Raw genomic sequence first — 27,949 nt, 5'->3', positions numbered from 1 at the left:
CAAAACATGATAAAATATTATCAGAATTAATTAGACAAATGACTGTCAATGAGGAAAAAACTGATATTCTTATTTACATTTAAATGATATTCTTATTCTCACGTCTTTGTACAATACAAAACACTCGACAAACTGATTGACGACAACAATAATAATTCTTATCGCTATTATACATTTTTACTGAAAACAATATTGAAGTAAATAATATTGCGTGCAGCCAACAAATGTTAACATGGCTACGTAAATAAATGACGTAAAAAATTAACATGCATGACTATGTAAATGACTCGTTAACACGGCTGAAAAATTATCTGATAGCCTTTAATTACAACTTACAAGACAATACGAAAACAGTTACGTGCGTTTACTTTGACGTAAGTAGCAAAAAAGAATACATAAAGATATTCACTACTATCTTAGATTGTGTGACATCAGAAGCGAGAAAATATGCAGTAAAATTCTTGCTAAATATATTAAAATGGAAATAAGTTTTAATAAAACAACACTTACAATCGATAGAACCGATTTGTAAAACTTACCAAAAACTCACTCTCCTTTTATTTCATTAATTCTTTAGGCTCCTGCTCACTCGCCGCTTCTATACTTGATTGATAACGTCAGAAGCGAGAAATCGCATGGCAAAAGTTTTTTCGGTTTTACGTTGAAATAAAAAAATATATCCATAAAACGCAACTGTAAACGATTCAGCATATTTATATAAAATATAACCGAACACTTTCCTTTGGCTGTAATAATCACTAAATAGCCATAAAATTAACGTGACATGCATTCTATCTTTTTAACCTGTCTTCTTTCATTTTTCATCTTGACAGTTATTTGGTCAAATAACCACATCACATTGGTCAATTGCCGAATTATTAAAATATAATTGGTCAATATTTATTGATTTAAGCAACCAACCTCCTTAATAACCATATATCTAAAAATAAATAATGCCTAACCAGAAACGAAATAAGCTAGTTCACAGCTAATGACATATCATTTTATTCCGAAATAAAAAGATAAATTTTCGGTATATTTTACAAGTCGGTTCTATCGAGTAAGTGTAAGTGTTGCTTTATAATTGAAACATATTTCCATTTTAATATATTTAGCGAGAATTTTTTTTTGTATATATTTTCTCGCTTCTGACGTCACAATCTGAGATAGTATAATGGTGAGTGAACAGGAGCCTTAAGAATAAAAAACGTAAACGAGCAAAAATTGGATCCCTTATTTCATAAATATATTTTATATCATATATTTTATATCAGGAGGCTAACTTGGCTGAGATGTACATTTATGCGTAAGACCGTAGTAAAGCGCGAACAAAGATTGTGGAGAACAAGATATTAATTGCAGGGAGAAGAAGAATGATGAGAAAAAAAGTTCTTGCCGATGACGAAGCATATTTATAGGTGTTTTCTCACGTTTACACGACATATTCGCTAACGTCCGATTATCGTATCTATCATATTTGCAAACGTAAATATATTTTTGAGTTGTGATAAAAAGTAAATGCAAAATTATGACGTACTTAATTGTCCGAAGAAATGAAGACGGGAGTCTTGAAGAAATTTTTGCCGATGGCATTAGCTTGCCAGATCTATTTCTAATGTTTTATATAATTACGTAATTATTTATCTTATAATCACGTCAAGTATCGAATATGCTTGGAGATATTTGTAACAGCACATGTGGCAGAATACGTCTTCATAAAACAATTATAAAAATTTATAATTGTTATATAAAAACTGTTATTAATATTATTAGGAAGAATATTATCACGCATGCACTGAGAAACAAATATTTAGATCAAAAAAAATATTTATTTAGAATTAAATATTTTTATTTAATTTAAGTAAAAATATCTAATTTTCTAAATAAATATATGTGTTATATTAAGTAAATAAGCTCTTGGCCACAATCTAAATAAATAATTTTTTTTATCTAAATATTTTTTTTTAGTGTGAAAATACATTGAAAAAGTATAATGCCCATATTCAATTGCGAGAAATCGAACGAGTGCTCGGTAAGGTATAAACTTTTGCGCCTTTCACACTTTTACCTACTAATTCCTAGAAAACCATAGAAAGTTGTACACGCCTTTCTATCCATAAAAAAATCCATCATAAACGGAGTAGTTTTTAAAAGAGAATTATTCCTCGTAATTTACGATAACGACGTTCCTTCCTGTTTCGTTTCAAGATAAAATTGACCGCTGTTCAGTTACATCCAGTTACAATCAAGTTACGTGTTTATCCTTCTTGCTTTTTCCTGTGGTAAATAAAAAATGCGTCGGGACAAGTAACGCGCACAACAAGTAACATATCAACGCGAGAATAAATGTAACATGAATCCAACTTCTACGAGATAAATAGACGCGAGGCGGGAGTTAATTGATACGTAAGATCCAGCTCCCTTATCACGAAGTGAGTAATAGTTGATAAACAGAAAAACAGAGCGATTGAGTTGGGCGTTGACATTTCGCGCAGCTTCTCGCGGCAGAGGGAAGAGGCGAGAGGGAGAGAGAGAGAGCGCAGTGAGTCCTTGCTTTGCTCCACGTTCCACGCTCCACGCTGATGCGAGAGCTAAGCGCATGATGACCGCAACCGCAACGTCCGCAACGCGCGTGCGAATTAAATGACAACGAACCTAGCTCGCGCCGATGCGACGTCTTCTCCGCGCCGCCGTCCCAGAAACCCGTCAGCTCCATGGGATCGAAGCTGCATCTCTCGCGCTCGCGCCGCAGATCCGCGTTGATCGTCACCATCGTTCGCTAGTTGAGACCGGAGGGAAGAGCTTGTCACCACGTTCCAGAGCATCTGCCGAGTAACGACCGAGTGTTGTTGGCCGCGAACTGCCCAGTTGCCCACTGCTACGTACCGGCCGATTCTCCCGACTCCCACGCGATCACGTCGTCGTAACTCGCAATCAGAATTGATGACAGATGCACTACCACTACCACCACGCACCACTGGCCGCCACTGGTCGCCACTGGAGCGTATGCCGTATATACGGTGGTGCGATCATCCGTACCTCCGTCGACTCCGTCGGCGCTTTTGATGTAATTTCAGAGCCAAATCGGAGAGCGCACGCGCACAGCAATTGACATGATCAGTACCGCCATCTAGAGATGTTTATCGATATTCGAAATTGTCGAATATTCGAATCACGTTCGATATGAAAATATTGAATAGAAAAAATGTAAACAGAAAAAATAGAAAATCGAATAAATATTTTTTAACTATATTAGAAATCGAAGCGAATATTTCATATTAAAAAGTATGTATTTTAGAGACATAGGTATCTTAAGCCGTAAGCAATAAGAAATGGATCAATTACAGTCGATCGTACTATTGCAATCATAAAATACTTCTTTCTCAATTTTTATATCTTTTTTCGATATCGAAATCGATCTCTATGAATTTCTCTCTCATATTCTTTTTTTCTCCTTCCGATAAAATATTAACAACGGTCGATCTTGTAGAACTTGCTGAAATTTGAACTTTGAGCGACATGCTAGTTAGTTCGCTCATTAGATATAAAACGAAGATAGACTAAGCAAATAGTGCTAAGTGCGCTCCGCGAACGCGCCCAAAGTATATTCATCTTCATGCATCTTATTGTTAGATGAAAAATCATCATCTTGTCTAAAAATTATTTAATTAAGATAGCAAGACTTTCATTTTTTCTGCTAATATTTCTTTACCGCCGTTTAAATAAAATTAGATTCCAGAACATTATACGTATAAAGTTGTGTAAAAACAGCTATTTCCCATGATAAAAAATTTCTCACATTTTCTAAGAATTATGTAAGAATTGGGACTTATTGTGAACAATTCTTTAAAAAGTACATAAAATTTCTCTGATACTTTCAGAAATAACACAGAGGATCACAAAAAAAATTTTTCAAAATTAACTGGGATCAGATCTCGAGTATAGATATTCGAATCCTTATAAATTTTGGATTACTGAATCTGAATTTATAAACCGTTTTGCTCTACCACGTTTAGTTTCTTAGATAATTTAGAATAATAACGGAAAATCTGTGAAAATTGAAAGAAACATTTGAAGAAAGAGCAAAAGTATGACATATCAAAATGCAGTCGCAGAAGTAGTTTAAATATATTTTAGTAAGTTTAATAAAGTGCAAAAGAAATTTTATCTTACTGCTGTTAGGTATAATTGCTTAACATGTTGTAAAACTACGGTCTTACAAGACCGTGTGTAAAACAAATCGATGTAAAGTAACCAATTTATTAGACAAAACATTCGAAAAACTTTTATTTTTGAGAAATAAAAACTTAAAATAAAATTGTAAGTTTTAATATTCCTTTTATAATCTGCGTAATTCTTTTTATAAATTTTTATAAATAGTCTCATAAACACAAAATTATCTAAATATTATCGCGATATCTAGATAAATTTATCATCTTTATCTCATCTAAGATCTAAGACGAATTTACGGATTTTCATCATCTTATCTTCATCTCCGATTATTTTAAAATTATCTACGGTAATATGTTTCCAAATTTCCAACTCCAAATATAAATATTTAAAAGAGAGGAGCTAGATGGAGCAACTGGGCGATTTATTTATCTCACAATCTCGCATATGTGTGCTCTTCATTTTAACCAATAAGGTGAATAAGGGACAGTTATTCAGATGAGACTTGCAGAATGTCTCTGCTAATACGAAGATGCAAATTCGACAATTATTGGCGATACCCGAAGCTCGCAAATCGGATAAAGTTTCACGAACTGCACGCTTGGTCGTTGACCAACTTGATTTGGAGTTCGAGAAACTTTTGCAATGCACAGGCAAAACCGAATATTTTGGACGATAGAACTAAAAAGTTTTTAGATTATCTCGCGAACGAGTACAAAAACAAATCTTGGAGGAACAATAACTTAATCGATTTTGTCGATTTAAATGCTTCCGGTGGTTTATTGAGCAAAAGAGTGCAGCTCATAGAAAATATTCAGAATTTGCATGATTTAGGTAAACTGAGTGCTTATAGCTTATACTCGTTACGACAATCGACACAATTTGTAACGATAAATTTCTTTTTGTAGGACAGCAGGATATAGAGATGAAAAAATTAGCAGAGGAGGAAGAAGCGTTGTACAATGAGCAACTAAATGAACTTGACGAGAGATTATTGAACATAATATTGGGAAACATGTACAAAGATTCGTACGACAACATCATTGTCGAAATAACGGCGGGTGTCGGTGGCCAGGAAGCAATGCTGTTCGCCAAGGACTTGTATGATATGTACATAGGCTACGCCAAGTATCTAGGTTTGGATTACGAGGTGATCGACATAGAGATAAGCGATAACAAGGGCATTAGGCATGCCAGTATTATGATATCTGGCGATCAAGCTGACAAGTTTCAACACGAGGGTGGTGTACACCGAGTCCAGCGGGTCCCAGCCACGGAAAGAATGGGCCGAGTACATACCAGTACCGCCTCGGTTGCAATTTTGCCGGTGCCATCGGAGATACAGATTGCGATCAATGAGAAAGATTTGAAAGTAGAGACAAAAAGAGCGTCCGGCGCAGGTGGTCAACATGTAAACACCACCGATTCCGCGGTGAGGGTAACGCATCTGCCAAGCGGGCTGAGCGTTACCTGTCAGGTAGACAGATCGCAAGATAAGAATAAAAAGATGGCTATGAACAAACTGAGGAGTATCCTGTACGAGCAGCAATTGAACAAGCAATCGTCATTCACGAGCGAGTTGCGCCAAAAGCAAATGGGAATGGGATACAGGAACGAAAAGATTAGAACGTACAATTATAATCAGGATCGCGTGACCGATCACAGACTGGGTCAGAATGGGACTCTCTACAACTTGCCGGAATTTATGCAGGGTGGAGCGGCTCTAGAGGAATTGGAGGACAAATTATATAATCATGTACGGATGAAAACTCTGCTCGAAATAGTCAAAAAGCTTGAGACGCGATCAAAGTGATGCTAGTCTTTTCTAAAATTATCATTTTGATACAAAAGATTGTATATAAGGTTCACTTTATATAGGCAAGTTATTGTACAGCATAATTATAATTGAATATATATGTATATATAACACATTCTCATTGAGTTTGATGACGGAGATATATAATCATCTTTCACTTTGGTAGTAACGCAGATTTAATAACTTTTATACAAACATTCATACATGTATGTGTAAAAGTTATATATATGTATATGTCTGCCGAATATTTGTTAATAAACATATAAGATTTTGTATTTATTTTTTATCTTAATTACGTATCTTAATGACTATAAAGCAACTTTAAATGTCTCATTAAATACAAAAGTACAAATACAGTAATATACAAAATCCATACGTTCATAATTTCGTCTCTGGATCGATTCTTTTTCTTAACTCTTAACTCATAAAAATTATGAAAAGGCCCTCATCACTGGATATATGCATACTTCTTTTATATTTGGATTCCATATATGCCTTGTCTTCGGCCAGGCCTAAGTAGATTGCACACACTTGACATATGATACTTCTATATCTCAAGAGGCTTCTCAGCATGTAGCACGATAATGATCCCACAAAAAAATTCTATTATTCCTTTATTTAAATAATCTAAACTTATTTATACTTAATTTTTAAATAGGGACTTTTGTACTTGTGCAGATATGCGAGTTTTGAAGTACTTATCAGAGGTTCATCCCACCCTCTTTCTTTGTTTCGTCATTCATGAAATTTACTTTCTCATCCTTTTCATTTTCTAGTTAAACAGAAATATTTATATAATTATTATAATTGTTTGAATATTAACTTCAGAAAATAAAATTAAAAATGATCTTAATACCTTTCACATCTGATTTTACATCGTCTTCTTTCTTTAGATTAATGTTCATAAGACGCATATCCATTTCTTGACCTTTTTCCAAACGTAATCGCTTCGTAGACCCCTTTAACATAAAAAAATGTCAAAGCTCGCAATATCTACATTATGCCTTCCATAATGCATTTTTAAAAGAAGTGATTAAGTATCAGACAGATTAGTATAAAGATTATTACCTTGTACAATCTGTTATCTCTTCGCCCACCTTCACCTTCATCTTCACTATCGCTGTACTCGTTCTCACGTTGTATCCTCTTATCTAAATCACGTTGGGGCAGTCTCTCATCGAGCTTAATCTTTTCTTCAATTTCCGCATCATCAATAATGGCACCATCCTCTGGTATTGCCTGAACTTGTACACCAGGTGCATGAGGTAGCATTCTCAGGTTTTCAAACAGCCTCGTTCTATGATTATTAAAAGCGATTATGAATTACTGTTTATTCATAATATATATAAAAGTAACAGAGAAATAAACTACACACAAAAGTGGAAATCGGAGCTTACTTAATTTTGTCGAGATATTCAGGAGTATTTTGATTTGTCATATTTGAAGGACTAATATGTAGTTTAAAATCAGGGCCGAAATATTCAAAGTAATCGTTGTATGGAAGCTCGTTAGCGATTTCACTTCCGAGAGCCACCGATGTCTCATATGTCCAACATCTGGATACATTTCTGATGGTATAACCACCACCTCCCACCATCAGAAAAGGTAAATTATATCTCTTCACAAACTCTACGCATTTGCCGTGACCCCTCACAGTTAAATTGAAGCATCCTAATCGGTCACCTGCATTGATTAATATTTGCATTAAAAGTTGTGCAATTTTATTGTGATATAAGTAGGTTCTTTTGAGGAAAAAAATGCTTACCTGTCAGGGAGTCTGCACCACACTGTAAAACAACAGCAGAGGGTTGAAATGTCTCCATCACTTTAGAGATGATAGGAACGAATATTGATTCGTAGCTTTCATCATCCATACCATCTCTCAAAGGTATATTAACTGCATAGTACTTTCCCTGTTAATAATGAGAAAAAATCGCGTTTATTAATAATGCTTTAGAGATATTTCTTAGATAAATAAGTGAAATTATGAATATTGTTATATTTTAATACATTTTTTTTACCTTTCCTGCTCCTATATCGCGAAGATCTCCCGTTCCAGGGAAATACTCGCCGTACTTGTGAAATGAGACCGTCATCACTCTATCCGTTGTGTAAAAAGCTTCCTCTACACCATCGCCATGATGAACGTCGATGTCGATGTACAAGACTCTCTGATGATATTTGAGCAATTCCAAAATTCCAAGCACAATATCATTTACATAGCAAAAGCCAGAAGCTTCGCTCTTTTTTGCATGATGTAAGCCACCGCCCCAATTGATGCAGATTTCCGAGGCTTGCTTGTTGAGCTTTACAGCAGCAGCTACAGATCCACCAGCTGATAATTGACAAAATTCGTACAAGCCATCGAAAACAGGGCAGTCTTCTCCAACGTTAACTATCACCCATAAAAGAAGGAATATTAACGTTTCGAAACATAAATTTCAATCAAACATAACCATTACTATTCGACAATAACATCTTACATCGTTGCATTTGCTTGTTGTATTCTGCCATGTTGTCTGGGCGTATTGATCTAAGAAATCTGATGTAATCATCACTATGGAATTTTGTCATTTCTTCTGCTGTAGCTTTATGTGGTCGCTAGACAATGATAAAACATAAATGGTTTATAATAACCATATTCCAACTAAATGTATTTTGATAAAAAACTGTAAATAAATGAAAGATGAATATACAATGGGAGATAATCATTAAAAAGTTCTTACATATATCTCCATCTTCCTGTAAAGACCATAGTTCAAGAGTAGATTGTGCGTCATCCTTATACGATGCGGCTTCATAGGATGTCCTTGGCCATAATAATAATTCCCGATATCACCTGGACAAATTGAAAACACATATCTAAATAAATCAAGGCAGTATGTAAAAAAACCTCAAATTTGTCATTATCATCAATTGATGTGTTTCAGTGAAGACTACAGTATACCGGGGCACATTTGAGAATCTCTCGTAATTTTCTACAAAAACCGTACTAATTTCCACTGCGTTGGTCGAATTATCGATTTAACACAGAAAATATCTCTGGGGGACGTAAGAAATATCGAAAAAAATAACTGCATCAAAGTTTATCGTAGGAACACGATAATGCCAGAGTTTCTTGGGTACGTGATAACTATGTAACCAAGACCGACTGACGCTACGGTCGTGCGATAGCACAGCTGAGAGTCTGTCGGCTTAACGACGTAAAAATCGTATCATCGTACGTAACGAGCATGCAAATCTTGGTTTACTGTGCTGAAACAATAGTGCTTCGTCCAATACTTCGTATTTACCGTCGATTAAGCGGAAAATGGGCTGATCAGCGGCCAAATATCGAGCCAGATCAAACAGAGGCGGTGCATGAGTGTAAGTGGTGCAAACGCAACTCGACAAGCTTCCATCAATGTATGTCTCTACGTGGTTTTACAATGGCTTTCTCGATACTTACTATCATAGTAGTAGCAAACGCGTTTCTTGAACGGCTGCATGGCCATTTCTACGGGCTTGGCTCAGGTTAAAATCGGATAAAACACTTGGTGCGGAATTACACGAAGACCATGGGCAGTGGCTTGTAGTGCTTGTACTGGTAACTATTGGACTGACTGCGTGTGTTCGAATTCACTTCGATTCGCTTGCACCCTAATGGCCGAGAGCAGGAGCAGGGCAGCAGGGGAAAACTCCCCCCTTTGAAAAACGCGAGTTTCAGCGACACCTGAGTCGGAACTAAAATCGATCACGTGATAACCATGGTGATAACGTGGTAAAGAGCGCTAAATTCAAATCGTGAATACTTTTCATTATTGATTTTTTTAAGATTAAAAAAAATTAATGACATAATTAATGTAATAAAAAAATTAAGGTTACAATTAACAAATATCAATATTACACGATATTAATCGATATAAGATATATATGACTGATGAAGAAGAAAAATATTAGAACTGCAATCGAGATTGTTATAGGGTCTGCTTTCTATTGCTGAACTGGCTGTATTAGTTCAGAGTTTATCTTTTTTACTCCACATTGGTAGGAAAAAGATAAACTCTGAACTAGTGCAGCCAGTTCAGCAATAAAAAACAGATCCATAGATTTTGTCACTGAATTGATTTCTTATAACAATCTCAAGGAGTGCAGAACGGAGAGGCGGCAGAGAAGCTATGGAAAATAGGACAGACCCTCGTGAAAAAATTTCTCATATTTTCTCAAAAATGTTGTAAGAATTGAGGCTTATAAAACATTCTGAAAAAAAATATATAATTTCTCAAATACTTTTGGAGATATATAATTGGATGAAGATTTTCGGAATATTTCAGTATCCGCGTATGTATGAAAATTTCTGATAAATTGCACAGATTTTTTCATATTTCTACAAAGATATATTGGCAAATAATATTTTATTCTTATTTTGTCTGAGTTTTTCTTGAAAACGTTCCGATTCGCGTATACAAAAGTCTGAAAAATTCTCTGAGTATTTTAAGAAAATCTGAAAATTTTTATAGAAATTCTCATTAATAATATGAAACATTCTGAGACATTTTTCCACTAGGAGGGTACAAGTGTTCATGCGAAAAGGCTCCACTAGGAATAGCGAGATAATAATTGAGGTTTAAGTAAAGTCTAGAGGAGAGAGTCTTCTCTTGAAAAGTTGTCATTTTGATACGAAAACGTCCTCGTTTTACATAGGCAAGCCGTTGTACATAGCAAATTGTAATAAACTCTATGTAATACAAACAACATCCCCCGTTCTCTGAACGGAACTCGTTCTCGCGACGAGGCCACTATCCGAGAGCCGGAGTTCAGCGGTAATATATAATATATAGAACGTTCGGTGATTTATTCGATAAACATACAACAAGATCTCGTATTCCTCTTCTTTTTTTTTTCTTTTCTTTTTCTCTTTGCTTAACCGCGTGTCCAAAGGCACACACTTGTTTACACACATACACACATCTCACAGTATAGTACAGCGATATACAAAATTAACGTCTCGTAATCTTCTGTAAATGTCGATCGACTCGTCGCCGCTCCGCGTCGCCGTCGGTTTATAATGTACAAAGCGCGTATGCGAATGTATCGTAGTGTATTTGTGAACATGCACATGTGTGAGTACGCGACCCTGCTCCGACAACTAGAAAAATCTACGTCTCAACGAGTTAGCATTTAAACTGTCTAGATCGATTCTAGAATATCTGGAGCTCTCTCTCTCTCTCTCTCTCTCTTTATCTCTCGCCTACCATTTAATTATTCTATCTACGTATGATGAAAATGTCAAAGTGGATTGAGACATTTATTTGTCTTACTGATCCCTGGAACGCATCCTGATATTCAGCAAAAGAAAATTGGTTTCCTGATTGCAAAAAAAAAAAAGATTCTGTTAATAATACTAGACACATATTTTGGAAAATTGCAGAAAAAGAAATCTCGACCATTTTGACGTCAAATACTAGGTGCTAGAAGTGCCTCCAGACAGTTACTCATATTTGAGACATATCCTGATATCTATCGTTTACTTATACAATACGAAAATACGTTGCAAATGTATGCAACTTCATTACGTATTAAGACTTAATATCTTTTTTCATTTCTCGTTTTGCCTACTAAAGGATCCAATCGCTTATATTCGATACGAGTGCAAAGTATTGAAAGAAAGATGGATAGAGATTAAAAGGAATTGACACAGGAATTTACCTGAAATTGAATCTAATCTAATTTAAAAGACAGACTCCTGTCGACTTTTTAAACTCGATCTTCTTTATAATATAATAAAATGCATCTAGAAAAATCACTCATCGAATCGCACTTGTTTCTCTGTTTCATGACCGAAAATGTGTTAGCGAACGATCCTAACGCTAAGTGCATTTAATTCTGGTTATCTAATCTGATTTGGCGATCGATGACGATGAAAGACAATTTTGTATCTTAGCATTTTGATATCGATTGCGTTCGCCACATTTGATTGATCGCGTAGAAACTGGATGTACCGGGCAGGATCGGATAGCACATCAAATTCGTCTAGAACAACTCGACGTAGAACAAATGCGTTCGCATTTACAGTATACTTAACGAGATCGCAGTAACAAGAGGTAGAGAGTACAGAATATCTCAAAGCGCTCATTAGGAATAATATATGCTTGAAGAGAATCAAGAAATTTAATTAATATACAAATTACTTTGAAAAGAGAAAAAGAATTAATTTACTTTCATTATTTCTCTCTTACTAATAAATTCTCCACTCATTCTTTTTTTCCCTGTTTTCAAATCAAATATAATATTACATGAATCCTAACTCGCAGGAAAAAACAATTTACATAAATTAGAGAAATTAACGAATAATCAGATGGAAAATCGTTCAAATATGCGCTCTATGTAGCAATCCTGGTCGTCGGACGAGACAACTGGATGTACAATTATCCACATATACGCTCCATCGGGTGAAAGTCCGTTCAATTCGCGGCATATCGTGAATTTCATTGACTAGTTTTTGACACCAACTGTTGGCTGTGAAATCAGATCTCGATCTTAGCCGAGGAGGAAGGTACTTTTTCCGGCTAGCGCGCACATTAGCAACAACATCAAGAGGAACAGGTTCGATCTGGTGCTTGTAGCCAAGCCACACTGATGCTCCGTGATCTCGCTCTCGCGAGAATGCCACCGTATACAGGACTCTGGTCGCTCTCGCTCAAGGCCGGCAAGCGCCTTTTGGCAGACTAGCGTGTTATTCTCGTAGATCACTTCCTCGGGGTTAATGCTGAGTGTCGGGAACTTTGTTTCGCCACAGTTGTTGTTTACCACTACCAACAACATGCTGGTATTAGTCACCGGCTGCACCATATACCATCGCTGCTCGCAATTTTCATCCACGTCTTTATCGAATGCATTGAACGAGACGTTGCGTAGATACAAGTACACCTGTAGATTCAATGCGTAAATATTAAAAAGTATCCATAAAATGAAAATTAGGATCAAAATAGTCTATTTTAAAATAGCCTATCTAGAAATACTCTAATTGCTAGGAAAGCTACCAATCAATTTTTCTGCAATAAAATTATATCTAGTCTAAATGTAATTAAAATCTGTAATTTTAGTTATGTTTGTAGTTATGATATAGTATGTATTATATATATCTTTTAAAATCAAGTTTACCTCTTGATCGCAAACTTCCGGGCGTGTACGGTTCATTACAACAGTTCGGTCAAAGTATAATCTCTCGTAATTTGGCTCAAGCGGCGGAAGTTTGTCGTCGCCCTCGTGATAATCCTCGTGAACGGCTGATTCATCGTCGCTAACGTAGCTATACACTTCCGCGTCATCAGATTCCAATATGCCCATCTTCGCCCAAGCCCAAGCGGCTTGACCAACCATCCACGACAATGCTCTCAGGAAATGCTTCCATGGCTGCAACATGACATTTTGCTATTTTTAATTGACTATATATTGGCAATGATTATAATCGTGGCAACGATGATTATAATAGTAAAAACTTTTTTTTCGACCTGGTGGCTATATCATTATAATCGTCATGACAACATGATCATTGGTTTTGGTCAATTAATTATAACGATTATAATGATAGTTAGGTCGAATAAAAAAGTCTTTATTGTTAATTATGTTAATAATTATATAATAAATGATAATAAAAATAAATATAATCTAAGAAAATTAAAAAATAAAAAAATTAATTCTATGTAAAGCAAATAAACGTTTTTTTTTTTAGTTTAGAAGTACAATTTTTTAATTAAAGGTATTTAGAAGGGGGGAGGGGCATAAAATGTTAAGCTCGCACCGGGCGTAACGCAGACTAGTTACGACACTGTGTGGGTGATTCAGCCCCCCAGCAAAAATATTTGAGAAATTATGGGGCGTGTTGTACAGTGTTATTATTATTGCAATTGAAAGTGCTCACAGTGAGAAGAATGTTGCCGGCGTTGTTGGTTGGCGGACTCTTGAAGCATACCGCCTGATAATCAAAGATCCTTATTCTCTCAAAAACACCATCTTTGACTAAGCTGCTCATTATCGGACCTCTGACATCGCCGAAAAATTTACCGGCGTTGCTCGTCTTGTCTCCGGCAGCGATTATGTAGCCGTTATTGTCAATAAGATAACATGCCCAGACGTCGCCGCAGTGCTTATTACCATCGCAATTACCGTCACAATTAAACGTTATATTCTGGAGAAGCGCTTGCAAGGCAGTGTGCTGGAATTGGAAGCCGACCACTACAGCTGGCGCCTTCTTTTCTGCAAATTTGTTTTTACAGATTTAATAACCTATGTTTTCTCCGAAGCAGTTGAGGAACGAAAGAAAGGCAGAAGACCCAAACGGTATAGCTATGTATTTCGTGAAGATAACAGAGAGAAAAGGAGGAAAGGCAGCTGAAAATAAACGAGTCTAGATATAATAACTATAAGAATATATAAGAATAACTATAAGAACAACAGACGAATTATCAAAAATACTTGAAAGAGGAAAGAAGAAAATGAAGGATAGAAGTTTAATAGCTATACCCAAACAGCCAAGTCTGTCGAAAGCAGATCTTGCCAAGTATCTATTACAAATTTTGTCGGCAGATAGACTACAGATTTGATACCGGTTCTGATATATCACATGATGTCAGCAGAACGTCAACAGAAGTATAACAGAAACTGTTATCACATCAGTAGACTCTATCTGCGCGGTTTCTCCTACCAATCTGCTGTCTGATTATGTTAGCAGACTCTGCTAACAGAACTTATAAGCTGAATGCGGACGCAGTTGATGTCAATCTACCGACAAAATGCTATCAATTTGCTTACTGCGGGTAGATATATGTAGAAATGAAAACTAGTACTGGAGAGAGAGGAAAGACAGGAAATGCAGAATATGGGCAGGTAGTAGAGGCAAAGAGCATGTTCCATATTCTAAAGGAGTGCGAAGCGACAAAGAATGAAATGCGATTAGAAGAATTTATAGGAAAGAAAAGGTCTTAGAATTAATAAAAATGATAGAGACATTAAGAATCCTAAGGAAAGGGGTGGAAAAAGAGAGTAGATAGGATAGAGAGAGAAGGACAGGAGAAGAGATCAAATAGAGAATATTAAAGGGGAGAGATTTAGATTCTATGATATTAATATTTTGTACTGTTTTTGTTCTTAAAATATTTTGTTTAATATAAATATAGATTCAAGATTTTACTTTATTTAATTTAGCTCTGTTTTGCAATGTAAAGATATACAGAAATTAAATGAAAATGTAAAATGTATTACAAATTGTAAACCGGAAGTCATCCTAAGTTGCAAGGCAAGGATTAAAATAAAATAAACATTTTATTTTAATTAAATAAATAACCTGTTCTCTTACCATATATATATATATATATATATATGTTATTTGAATTATTATTAAATTACAACAAAGTTAACATAAGTCCTTCCGTTTCACTGAAGTCTGATGTCAAAAGACCATTAAATTTACACGAATATTGGAAATAATTTGTGGTAATTATTTTTATTTAATGTTTCAAATATGGATCTAATAAATTATTGATTCTATGTAATTTTGGATGATTTTTTTATCTGGGACTATTAATATTAAAGAAAGCAGACAAGACAAATAAGTCTTAATTAAGGCTCTCCTTGATTCAACATAGATGTTTTCTTTCTACTTTGATAACGATTTAAATATTGACTTACTGATAAATACAGCACGGCTGGCAGTGACTAGAGTTGTGTTGTCGGCACCTTCATCATCGATCGGCACGGAAAAAACGAAACTGTCTGGGTCTACGTAGTACTGCTCGACCGCTCGCTTATACCATACTTCATCAATAGCATGAGGATACAGGTTACTGAAATGATCCTCCGGCAGCGTACCCTCATCTAATGGGAGAATATCTTGCCACCTGGTCAGTCCGCTATGCGTGGCCATAAACGCCAGGACCACCCCGAAGCGTTGTTTGAACTGCTGCCTACGAGAGAAGACACTTCAGAAATAGCAATTCGGATCGTCCGCGACTCGAGCTGGCGTTTACTTGCACTTTTATACAGGAGTCATTATTTAAGATGTATACACTCGTTATGCACAACTACATATACAAGTTATACAGATCTCCAAAATTCATACGTAAGCTCGCAGCTCCTTTGCGCCATATACTTGGGATTTAATTTGAAAGATAAGTTCGAGTCAAGAAGGACAAGAAATCATATCGCAACTATCATCTTGCTTCGATTTCACAAACACAAATGATTACCAGACGAGTTATATTGTTACTAAAAATAAAACATGATGTTTTATCATTGTATCATAATATATATATATAAATCTATCTACTATCTCGTTGATTATTGGGTTAATTCGTTAATTAAATAAAAAATAAGATTATATTGCAAAAGATTCGACTATCAAAGAAAGGATTAATTGCCTTTTTAATGTAGAATGGCGCAAACGAACGAATAATACTTTGGAAAATACTATTATCGAAGAGTCAATCAAATCGGGAAAATCCTCTTGCTTTCGCAGTATCACTCGCGAAGCATTCCTCCTTTTCAGGCTTTTGCTCCTGAAAGATGACAATTGCCCTACGACGGCTACGACTTGCAAGCTAATTTTTGCGCCGACCTTAAGATGTCGAAAGATGAAAAAATAAGAGAGCAAGAAGAAAGAAGCAGAAAGTAGGAAAAAAAAACAAGATTATACATATAGCGCGACATAAGAAAAAATTATTAGCAAGTACTTTATAAAGAAAGGTAGTAATTAATAAACTTAAGAGAAGAGAAATCGTGAAAAATACGATTCTACCAATTTTTCTGTAAAATTCGAGAATTTTTGTACTTTAATACAACCAGAAAGAAGATAAACGCAATTCTTTAATGGAAAGTGAAAAATAGAGCGAAGTGAAAAAAAAACTCTTGAACGGATGTATTCTGTAAAAGAGAAAAAGAGAGAGGGAAAGATAGAGCTAAGAAGAAAAGAGCAAGATAGGAAGAGTTAACACTCGCATTATAATGTACGGCACGAACGGTTGAGAGTTAATTCGTTACTTTCTAAAAATGTAAGGTGCGTTGTGATGGCGTTACCTGGTCATCTGATTCATCAGCCTAGCTAAAGGTCTGCATGGCGTCAAAGTGGTAAGTACATTAGTCAAAAGGAACAGGTGAACTTTCTATCCTCATAGAAAAACAAGAAAAACGAGACAGAGAAATGGAAAGAAAAAACTGTGCATAAAATAGTGAAATAAAATAGAACACGGGACGGAGTATTTTGTGTATAAAAATGAGCGCGTGTAAGTTTAAATTCTGATAAGGAAATAATGGTAGAGAAAGAGCGATGTCTCCGTCCTAAAGATGCGTCGAGTAGCGATTAATCGTTCTCTCTTTATTTATTTTACATTTATATTTTATTTTTTATATTTTATCTTTATAAAAATATTTTGTTGTTTCTAATGGATCGTCATTAATCAGGTTACTGTTTAATATTAAATGCGATGAATGCGGAATTTGATTCTATCAAGTTTTTATTATAATTCTGATCGAGATAGCTCTTTTTTTTTAGAAACTATGATCATTATGCAGATAAAACAACAGTAATTTTAATGCAAGCGTGATATTACCGTTAATTACAGATTATATGTATGTAAAAGCAATGTAAAACATTTATAAAACTTGAGTAATTAAAAATTACTCAAGTAGTTAGAAAATTCGACCGATTAATCGCGCACTAATGCGAATAATAGGGAAAAGGAAAATTCGTTCGTTTTTCCAATTAGTCTAGTCATGCTGTGTAAAGCACTCTTTTACGTCGGCTAATAAATCGAAATTATACTCACTCTGTTGGATCCTTGGTGCTGGGATTCGGTGGGATTTGCTGGGCGAACCACTCGGTTGCCTTAGCATCGTATACCAGACTGAGCAGCAGATTCCTGTCGCAATAGTACGAGTTCCTGTCGGCCTTGTAGGAATTAGCTATTGAACACAAAAAAATGTCAATGCTATTAAAATTAATAGCGCTAAAAATATTTTTGTTAAATGTAATGCTAAACATAACAATAAACATATAACAAGAGGCCGCATAAGTAACTCAAGAGATCGTGGACTTACGAAGAGAGTTATGACTAGGACTCGCAGCGGTGTGTTCCGGCGGTGGGGATCGTTGCTTCAAGTCGATCCACTTCCAGCCTGGTAGGCGGGTACGCTCCAGAAAATGTAGGAGCTGCAACTCCGAGGAATTGAACCTGTGTTCACCCTCGTAGTGATACCTAACGTTTACAATACGTTTATATAAATAGATGCATAGAATTGTCGCATCCCATTAGCTTATAGGCCTATTTTTTCTTAGCTACATATCAATTTCATTTTAATGCAGTTAAAAGGAAGAAACTATTTGTGAACCAGAATTGTGAGAGCCATTCGGCACTTACTTGCAATACATCCAATCGGGGTGCACCCGCCAGTTACTACCCGCAAAGTAATCTGTCACGTTTTTCCCTACAATAGTTCAATTCGTTCAAATTTGACATAGGAGATCGAAGTCAGCGACGAAAGCCTCGATAATTAAGTTAGAAGGAAAAAGATATTAGTTTAGTTTAACGTCCGAAGCAGAAATTGAAATTGTTATCATTTCAATAAGTTAAAAATTTTAATGCGGTAGAAAAATAATTTTACACCAATTGTGCTTTTGTCATGAATAAAAGTATTAATCTGTAGTCGCAAAAACCGGATTAACAATTAAGGTAAATGTACCAATGCCGCGACCTATGTCTGGACATCTTTATCATTTTAGTTTTTAAATATGTATAATGCGAATTGAAATCAAAGATAAAAATATAATACAAGAAAAATATTTTTATCTTTGATTCTTTGAATTTAATTCGCGTTATAACTTATTTAAGGACTAAAATGATAAAAATGTCCAGACATACGTACGTGTCCAGGCATTGGTACAATTACCTTAGAAAAGTAATATCGACTACGATTCTCAATTGATGAAAGACCATTTTATGTTTATCATCCAGTATTACATCAATACATAAATAAAAAGTTGTTTATAATACTTTGTTTATATATACTTTATAGCAAGAAACTTAATATTAATTGAATTTTAGATGTGATCTTTCGTAGAAATTTACGTAGCGTTAACACAAAAATATTTATGAGATGTAACTTTGTTCAGCGGAAGTAAACTTTCCTATCAGGAACTTTAGGTCTATACGAAGCGTCTGGAGACATGAATTTCACAATCGATACAACACAAAACTCGTTCGCGAATATCTCCTCGACTCCAAACTGTGTACCGAGTGGCACTTAACAGCGAAACTTTGCGGCTTGCCAGACATATGCCGTCATATGCCTAACTTACATAAAAAGCCGGAATTATATTTGAACAGGCAACTTTAACAATTGCTTGTGCCGACTTTCGAGATTTCCATAGTCGCGTTATTGAATCGCCAAACTTCTTCACCATCTATTCGATTTGTTCTGACCACGTCATCTTCTAACTTGAGTCGCGTTCTTGGGAGTTTCGAGTTTTATTATCAATTCGTTTGCATTTTTGATAAATCGATTCATTTCTCAAAGTACTTTAAAATCGATAGTTTAGAATAATAAGTTTAAATAACAATCCTCAACATTCTGCGTGAAATAATTTCGGACAACTGCTGGCATTTTAAAAATGGAAAATATATGCCATTAAAAAGAATCCAAGTAATTGCACTAGTAATCCGATAATATTATATTATTGGAAGCTTTCGTCGCTGCGAGATAGTTTGCTAGAATTAAAATGCGTACCTTTAGCGTGAGATCGATGTATCTCCTCGATAGCGTGCACGCGGTAATTTTCAGAATCGTGCTCGGGCAAACTGACCACTACTGTGAATGGAGTGTCCGTTATTCCCATGTAATCGTATTTTCTCTTTACTCTGCCGACACGTTTCTAAAGCGATAAAAATACATCAATTAAAATAAATTAATAGACCAGTTTAGAAAAAATTTTATTAAAAAATTCTTATTTCTTTGGGAATGCAAAAGATCATACGTGTTTACGTAGAAACACGTGAATATGAACCCTATAAAGTGAATGATTCGAGTGATAAAATAATAAAAAAATATATAATATAATAAAAAAGCATAAAGCCTTAAAAATATCAAACTATCATTTATTATTTTCTTTTATATTGTTTCTCTCTGCAGATAACGAAAATATTAGGAAAGCTTTTTAATCGCAACTACAAAAATTATATTCTCATAAATTGCACATTTATGGATATTTGTCGTTAAATATTGTGACAATGTACTCACCATGTCATCGTAATGATACTTTGTGTAAAGGATCGAATTACCAGTTGTCTGATTCACCACTTTGTTACGCATCTGCAGAAAAATGCAACAGACTCTTATGTAATTATTTATTAAATGTACATATAAATTTTAACGACAGTAAAAGTTGCTCAAACTTCGACAGCGTGTCATTGACGTTCTACAACTTTCTATTACGTAAATAATTTTTTTATTCGCTAAAATCTGTCAGTTTAATCAAAAAAATTTTTTACTAGTCTTTTTATTTATTTACCACAATGAGTCCGTTGGCGAAATCTCTGGGGCCCTTATCGTTATCCACTAGCTCAACTTCTGCCATATCGACGCTATTGTATGCCGGCTTTAAAATACCCTGGAACTATTTTTATAACACATATATTTTTATTGCTTATTCATATATTTTTATCGCGTTACGTCGAAAATTCAATACCGATATTAAAATTTTCGCAATTTCACGTAACATAAACGTCAAATCGAGATACAATACAAGCATGCGCGCGCGAAAAGAGTTAAAATATGATAATATAATTTAAAGAGCGTTTTACCACTGGTCGAAGATCGGGATGAATCAGGATGAAACCATTGTTGGTCACGATAAAGGCATAACCGTTGACGCCGAGCTGCTCCCACGGAGAGAAAAAGAAAGAGAAGATCGTATATTATATCATGATTTGCATTTGCCATGCCGTCAATTGATGCACTGTCGGCATCATAAAAGCTATAATGAATATTAATAGCAGTTTCGTGTCACTCTTCTTAATAGAGTCGTCGTATACGATATCCAAAGAGGGATATTTACTATTTAATCCCTCATACAAATATCTCATCTATTATCTTATTGTTAGTATCGTATTGTATATCATCGTGTCATATAATATTCGTAATAGATCATATTTATGTAATTCCTCAACTTTCTAATCTATATCAATAAGAATCACCAATCAAGCGCTAAAAATTAAAGAGGAACAAATAAAAGTAAAAATAATTTCCAATTAATTTTAACGTTTGCATTAATAGTCTTGTATATTATAGTTTTAATTAATTTTAATTAATTCTTGTTTTAATTTTTAATTAATTAAACAAATTATAGATTTTAACTGTATGGATCATTATATTTTGCACGTTAAACATATTGATACTCATACAATTGTTTAATTATTGTTATTCATAGTTGCTGATGATGAAAAATTATTTGTCACTTTTTGCAAAATAAAACGTAAAAGATATATAAGTAACAATATTGCTCACCATGTGTGGAATCATCAATTTCTGGATTTCTTCGATCGATACGTCCGTGCCAGCGACACCAAGGAGATTGGCAATCATCGTCTGCGCAGACAATTACCGATACGTTAATTAGGGAACTTACATTATGTCGCATTGCGTGACGTCTCTATCATATCATGACAACGTTATTATGTCGAAATAAATTACGAATTATCATCATCTCAAGTCGCATAACCAGAAGCGCATCTACCTTCTCCAACAACGTTCTATCACAATGAGTTCGTCTACATAAACACGTTTTGGTATATCAAAAAACCATATGTGTGAGACATAATCACCTCTCGCGTGTATACAATGATGAGCATGATCCTGAGATAATTTTCAAAAAGTATGTCACGATATCCATATAATATTTTTGGGAAAAACAAAAATATTAAATAAGAACATTTGTCCGAGTTATTAGTGTGATAATTAAATGTTGCATATTCTATAGTGGAATAGTTACTGCAAAGTCTTGTTCAATAAAATGGATGTTTAGCGAAACAGAATAAATATCTGCTATGTTGCAGAGAATGAGAAATAGACTGGAAAATATATCCAAGTTACAAAAAGTCACGTCAATATTAAAATTGTATTTGCAAAATAATGTTTTTATTTTGGAAATGTGTAAAAGTGCGCGCGAGAGGGACGAGCAATAAGAGAGTGTAAATTTCTTGCGATTAGACTCAATAACTAGCTCAACTACTTTCAATGTGTGTAATAATAATAATAATAATAATAATAATAATAATAATAATAATAATAATAGCGATACACAATAAAAACTCTATAATAATTAAACAAAAAATTTTCTCTATAATTAATTAACAACATCGGACGCAGGCTACCCTAAGTGTTAGTTCAAGTAACAATTACCTCCGTTCTTTCGAAGTGACGACCTTTCTTTCTTTCTCTTCTCCATTTATAATAATAGAAAACAACCTAACAGGATATTTTATTTTTATGTATGTTATGCAATAATGTTATAGAAATAATACCGATCATAAGTGGCACATAATAGGCAAAATTTTTTTTTAGTTCAATTCGAATTCTACAGGAGTGTGATATGCTTGTATGCGAGACTAATTAAGATAATTTTGAGAGGTCGTCGCTTGAGTTAGATCTACTGTCTCTGACTAATGTAATGTTTCTGACTAATGAAATCTAGCACTCAATAAACTGCCAAAATTTATATTATTTGTGTACGTGCGTGCCTGCTGTTACTCGTAATAAAAGAAGCAAGTGCCTGGGAAAAGTAATTATTATTATCGTTATGTAAAGTAAATCATTATCCATGTAATATCTTTAAATTTGATTTTCTTCAAAATAAATTCAAATTTTATTAACGAGGTTTCTTTTCTTTGGATGAAGTCCATTCGCTTGCTCCTTCAGTTAATATTTTTCTCTTTCATCATATATATATATATATAGTAGTCACTGCAGAACGATCTCTACGAATCAATCTTTACGAGGATATTATTTTTCGTCGTACGCAATCCAACAGGCGGGCAGAACTTTGCCTTTTTTCTACTCGTCTTGACAGGACACAGGGTAGACTAACGTACCTAAACCTACCTAATGACTTGAAATAATTCCAGTAACTAACGTTACGAGATCAACATAAGATATCAGAGAGTCGAATGTGGACCTAAAAGAGATCTATGCGTGTGTCTACGACCTTGTTCCAGCATCATTTACATCGCGATTTTCATACACATATATTTTTCATACACTTAATAAATTGAAAGGTGCATGTAATAGATTAAGATGTTCCTTTCTTAATAGAGACAAGAAAATTTAGAATACGTGCAATGTTATTTAAATAGTATTTTTTCAAAGTAAATATTCTTCAAAGGTTCATGAGTCTAATGAGTAATAAATTAAGATCCGTTAAATGGCAATTAAGGCTGATAGCGAAGATGAGGTCGTAGGTCGTAGGTCGTAGATCGATCGCACGAAAACGAAAGATAAAGATACAGGATGTACTATATATATGCATCATAGAACAATGTTGCTTGAGTTTTTTTGTTTTAGCTGCCAACCTCTCTTGTTTCTGTCACCCAGTATTCGTTCACCAGCACCTGCCTTGTGATGTTCTGTGGACAAAGAGGAACTTAAAACCAAAGCAAGTGCAGCGTGAGTATATACCTCAAGGATTCGCGAATTTCGCGATTTTTATTTCGTTTATCATTTTTTTTTTTTTTTTAGTATCAACGAAGAAATCACATTTACGCATTCAAGATATTGTTGATTACGCATCAGAGGATTTGTAAAAATGTTGCGAAGAGAACGTGAAAGCGTGTGAAAGCGCCAGGGTTGGAAAGTAACGCGTTACTAATTGTAACGCCGCCGTTACCGTTATAGTTACTTTTTTTTGTAACGGTCTAGTAATGGCGTTACTTTTTTCTTTTTGTAACTATAACGGTAACGCGGTTACATTTTTTCAGTAACGGTAACAAATTTAACAGTTACTTTTATCGTTACTTCTTATATTTGAATCTATTTATGATATAATTTTCGTATATTCAATTTTCAGTCTTCGATCGATATTCATAGTTCGTAGTTATATTTAAGATCGTCTTTATAAGAATAGTTTTAAGGTATCATAAACCTGCAATCACAGAACCGTATTAGTAAGTATAATTAATATAAGAACAAACTTTATAAATACCGGCCAGCTTTGAAGCCACGCGCTTTTTCAATCGTGTTAAAATTTTTATAATTAAGGGTACAAAAAAAGTATAATTTGGCTGTATTTATAAATTTAATAAAAACTAAAATTTTTTTATTTTTATTTTGAACATATTATAAAACCTTTCTCTTTAAATTTTTTGTGATCTCGCAATTTAAAATATAGAATTTTATTGCTTTTATTAATATTTTAACAAAAACATTACAAAAGTAAACTTTTTAGTCTGTTATCGCGTTTTACCATTAATAAAGTAACGGAAAAAGTAACAAATCGTTTTACTTTTTAAGTAACGGTAACGGTAACGATAAATGAGTAACAGCTAGTAACTGTAGTTACTTTAAAAAAATAACTTTTCCATCCCTGGAAAGCGCACACAACAGAAAGAAAAAAGTGAATGATATTTGATAATGATTGCTGAAGAAAATTGTCATTTTATCTAAACGTAAGGGGATCTTAATTAAACCTTTAGACTGTCCTTTGTCTACCTTCTGTCAGCCGACTGGACATTATTCGCAAAATAACAGGCAAATAGAAATCTTACCGCGTTTTCACGTCGATCAAACACTGGCATGCTGACCGAGGTCATTAGTTTGTATTTTTGCAACCCGCTGGTCTGATCGTACCACCGCTTCTGCTTCTTCACGTATCGCCGATCCTGTTCCTCCATGTTGGGGTACTTCTTTCTCCTGTTAAACCAGAAGACAAGCTCCTTCTGCTCCTCACTTTCGTGCTGCTCCCACATCCAGTCGGTCATTTTCGGATCCGTCACGTCGGCGTAGACGGGTGTCCAGATGGTCGGATGATCTGTACGGCCCAATACCAAGGGCCTCGCCATCACCGGCACATATTTCAACACCTAGCAAATTCGAAAAGCTTAACGAATAATTTTATCCAAGTCGTTATAATCTGGACAGATATTCTATCCGTTCAAATACCTTGAAAAGATTTCTCGCTCATTATAATCTTCTATGCCCAAATTTTTATGATTTATAAATTTGGCATCACGACTTTCTATTAAAGCAATTAATAGCGCCTTTTGCCGATTGTTTTTATCAAATATGAGATTTTTAGAGATTAAGGTCTTTATATATTTATCGAATTTGAAAGCAATCTCGGTCTACTGACCTCTTCTCTGACTTCCGCCGGGGTGCATAAATGTACGTAGTATCCTCTATTGGCGCAAGCCATCCACTGCACCTCCCGGACATCCGCCACCTCCCGACCGATCAGATAGGTAAATACTCTGACAGGCATATCGGCCTTCGAAGGGTCGTCCAGACCCTTCCAGTTATACTCCTCAAAGATCTCCTTGTAGTTGTATGGTACGCCGTCGGTGATTAGCATGATTGCTTGATTGCATCTAGCACCCTTCAATTGCTCGTCGCGGAATGTTTCGAGCAATTGAAAAGCGGTCGTCAAAGCCAGAGAGAAGTTGGCAATCTGCTCCGTATTGAGATCCGAGATGGCTCGCTTCAACTCTCGTATATTCGCCAGATTAGCTTGGACCAAGGTATTACTGAAGCACGACACTACCTGTAAACGTGTCGTTATTAATTAATAATTTTACTAATATAATAATTAATTTTTTTTTGTCTCTTTCCGTTGATTCTTACCTCTTTAGTCTCGTTGGAGAATGTAATGATGTTGACGAAATCATTGTTACCGAGAGTGTCAAGAATGTTGTTTATCACATGCTTGGCGATCTCCCGCCGCATACCGGTCATACTACCGGACGTGTCCATCAGGATGAGAATATCTTTCGGACTAGTAGCCGCTTCGATGTACCAGCTCCTCGTTCTGCAGTCGAACAAATCCACCTGTTCCATGGGCCAACTTATGGCAGGATATTGACGCATGAAACCGGTCGCGCTGCCGAAGTATTGCCAGGACAATGACGGGTCCAGCTCGTAATTGCTTATGAAAGTGCGATCAAGCGTCTCGGACCACTTAATCGCCCGGATGACATTTGAAGCGCGTTCATACACGTTCGTGGGCACGTGCACCGCTGACATATCGAGATTCACGTCGCCACCAAAGTGAAGACTCTTCTCGAGGTCGATGGTGATGTTCTTCGTATTGATGAACTCGTAGGTTTCCGGCGGATCAACATCGGGGGATGATTGCGCCGACGTTTCAGCCACGTCCATTATCCTCTGAAAAGGAAAAGCAAAGTCACTTAAATAATTATATGCCTAAATAATTATAATTTGCAATTACAAAATTCAAATGAAACAATATGTTAAATAATGATAAAGAAGCGAGACTGTCTGTTGTTATTACTGCATGCGCAGCTTAAAAACTTGAGCATATATAAATGAGATGAAATAGAAGAATCGTACCTTGATAGCCGAGATCTTCAACTCCATCATAGCCTTGATGTCCTTAGCGATCTCGCGGACGAGAGCACTTCCGTCACGTGGCGTGATGTCCGCCGACTTATAGCTGTCCTCGAACTTGTCCACGTTCGTCACCAATTTTCCCAACTGAGAGAGCTCGAATCCTAGCTTGTCCGCCCATCCTTTCACTCTGCCAATTGAAATAGTAAAATAATCATAAAATAATGATAATGATTTCTATAAAGAAGTCTGGATAAAGACATTCGTTTTACTACTATTTTATTTGTATTGTCTTACTATTTTTTTTGTAGTTTCTTATCGCGAAGTCAGCATAATGATTTAACAATAATTATAATTAATTTATAATATCTACTTTAATAAATAGAATGCGCAAATAAAAATTGTTCGTTCACAAGGTAACAAAACATTGTGTAAGTATAAGCAATCTGACGAAACGATGGTAATCTGATTCATGAAAGAAATCCATTCTTCAAAGTGAAGTAACGAATCATAACTCTTGTCCACGAATAAACGAAAGAAGTTATTCTTTCTCTGAAAAAAGATACCGCGTGCATATAAATCTAAAAGTACATAATAATTCAGTTCTTGTTCAACCATCAACAATAACGTGTGGCTGTGATATTCTTGGCGAAACAAATATTAATGACAAATAATTTCTGCAAAATTTTCTTTTATTTCCGAAAGTCTTTTATAGGACATGCCGTCATCGCAACGATTCCATCAAGAAACACAGTCCTTCACGGTTGACCTAAATATCACTTTATCGCCTCATTACCGCCATGTGAACGTGAGGTGATCGAGCTCGTGTTATTGCCGCAGAATTCAAAAATAAAACAACATTGCAAGAGATCAGAAGAAACAAAAGGGCAGACAGATGATTTGCCAGACCACGAGGTGTCTGTACTTACATATTATGGGAGATGCTGTCGCTACGGTCGAGTGCCTCGATCAGGATCAGGACGACGACGACAGGTATGAAGCAGGGCCTCATAACTTTCCCTGACCCGCTGGCCACCTTGGTCCGCTCCTTAAGGGGTTGTTCGTGCGCGAGAACACGGTAAATAAAATTGAAGTTTGCGTTTCACATCAAGAATGCCCGCGGTCGTTCTATTCGACGTCGATCGTCGTCGATCGTCGTCGTCGTCGTCGTCGTATGAGCACTCACTCACGACACTAACTTTGTGGCGACTCACGCGGGGCCTACGGCAGCTCGCTCTCGGTGTCTATAAGCGCTTTCCAGGGTTATCGATTTTCCGGTCAGGCTTGCGCACGGAAACACGAGCAAACGACGCGTGAGCACGCCAACTGTCGACGTCGATGATAAGACGTGATAGGATTGTTCATCTTTCGATATACATTTGA

At 35.4% G+C, this 27,949-nt stretch overlaps 4 protein-coding genes across 8 annotated transcripts in view; 1 reads left to right on the top strand and 3 right to left on the bottom strand.

Annotated features, from left to right (window-relative positions):
• The window catches only part of LOC112452893 (probable peroxisomal acyl-coenzyme A oxidase 1), a 9,161-nt gene extending 6,388 nt beyond the window's left edge, over positions 1-2,773 (bottom strand). Inside the window, exon 1 of the mRNA XM_025013339.1 lies at positions 2,656-2,773. Coding sequence (XP_024869107.1) covers positions 2,656-2,773 — 118 coding nt within the window. The remainder of the gene's footprint in view (positions 1-2,655) is intronic.
• A 1,856-nt stretch (positions 2,774-4,629) lies between these two features.
• Positions 4,630-6,002, top strand: LOC112452908 (peptide chain release factor 1-like, mitochondrial). Its single transcript, XM_025013359.1, has 2 exons — positions 4,630-5,004; positions 5,079-6,002. Exons 1-2 carry the CDS (start codon positions 4,683-4,685, stop codon positions 5,981-5,983), a joined length of 1,227 nt encoding a protein of 408 aa, XP_024869127.1. The 5' UTR covers positions 4,630-4,682; the 3' UTR covers positions 5,984-6,002.
• A 247-nt stretch (positions 6,003-6,249) lies between these two features.
• LOC112452901 (histone deacetylase Rpd3-like) lies at positions 6,250-9,645 on the bottom strand. Its single transcript, XM_025013350.1, has 9 exons — positions 9,435-9,645; positions 8,713-8,825; positions 8,470-8,587; positions 8,008-8,381; positions 7,752-7,899; positions 7,384-7,669; positions 7,055-7,283; positions 6,843-6,945; positions 6,250-6,758 (listed from the first exon to the last, which is right to left on the bottom strand). The coding sequence occupies exons 1-9, from the start codon at positions 9,478-9,480 to the stop codon at positions 6,688-6,690; spliced, it is 1,488 nt and encodes a 495-aa protein (XP_024869118.1). The 5' UTR covers positions 9,481-9,645; the 3' UTR covers positions 6,250-6,687.
• Positions 9,646-12,235: 2,590 nt separating this feature from the next.
• On the bottom strand, positions 12,236-27,747 carry LOC112452988 (voltage-dependent calcium channel subunit alpha-2/delta-3). Of its 5 annotated transcripts, none has more exons than XM_025013499.1 (19): positions 27,496-27,747; positions 26,570-26,756; positions 25,844-26,383; positions 25,356-25,763; positions 24,772-25,086; positions 23,581-23,634; positions 21,521-21,601; positions 20,818-20,892; positions 20,526-20,630; positions 20,255-20,326; positions 19,745-19,889; positions 18,379-18,445; positions 18,059-18,216; positions 17,788-17,923; positions 17,039-17,071; positions 15,656-15,930; positions 13,890-14,224; positions 13,130-13,381; positions 12,236-12,895 (listed from the first exon to the last, which is right to left on the bottom strand). In XM_025013499.1, the coding sequence occupies exons 1-19, from the start codon at positions 27,576-27,578 to the stop codon at positions 12,506-12,508; spliced, it is 3,711 nt and encodes a 1,236-aa protein (XP_024869267.1). In that variant the 5' UTR covers positions 27,579-27,747; the 3' UTR covers positions 12,236-12,505. The 5 variants fall into 5 exon arrangements, with proteins under 5 accessions (XP_024869267.1, XP_024869273.1, XP_024869281.1 ...); XM_025013505.1 differs by having other exon boundaries at positions 18,379-18,430; XM_025013513.1 differs by lacking the exon at positions 17,039-17,071 and having other exon boundaries at positions 27,496-27,746.
• Between the last annotated feature and the right edge of the window lie 202 nt (positions 27,748-27,949).

This window comes from Temnothorax curvispinosus, unplaced genomic scaffold (assembly GCF_003070985.1).
Source record: "Temnothorax curvispinosus isolate PA1 unplaced genomic scaffold, ASM307098v1 QBEX01000305.1, whole genome shotgun sequence".
NCBI classification, from domain to species: Eukaryota; Metazoa; Arthropoda; class Insecta; order Hymenoptera; family Formicidae; genus Temnothorax; species Temnothorax curvispinosus.
Note: the sequence above shows the minus strand (reverse complement) of the source record. Positions and strands in the feature narration are given on the sequence as shown.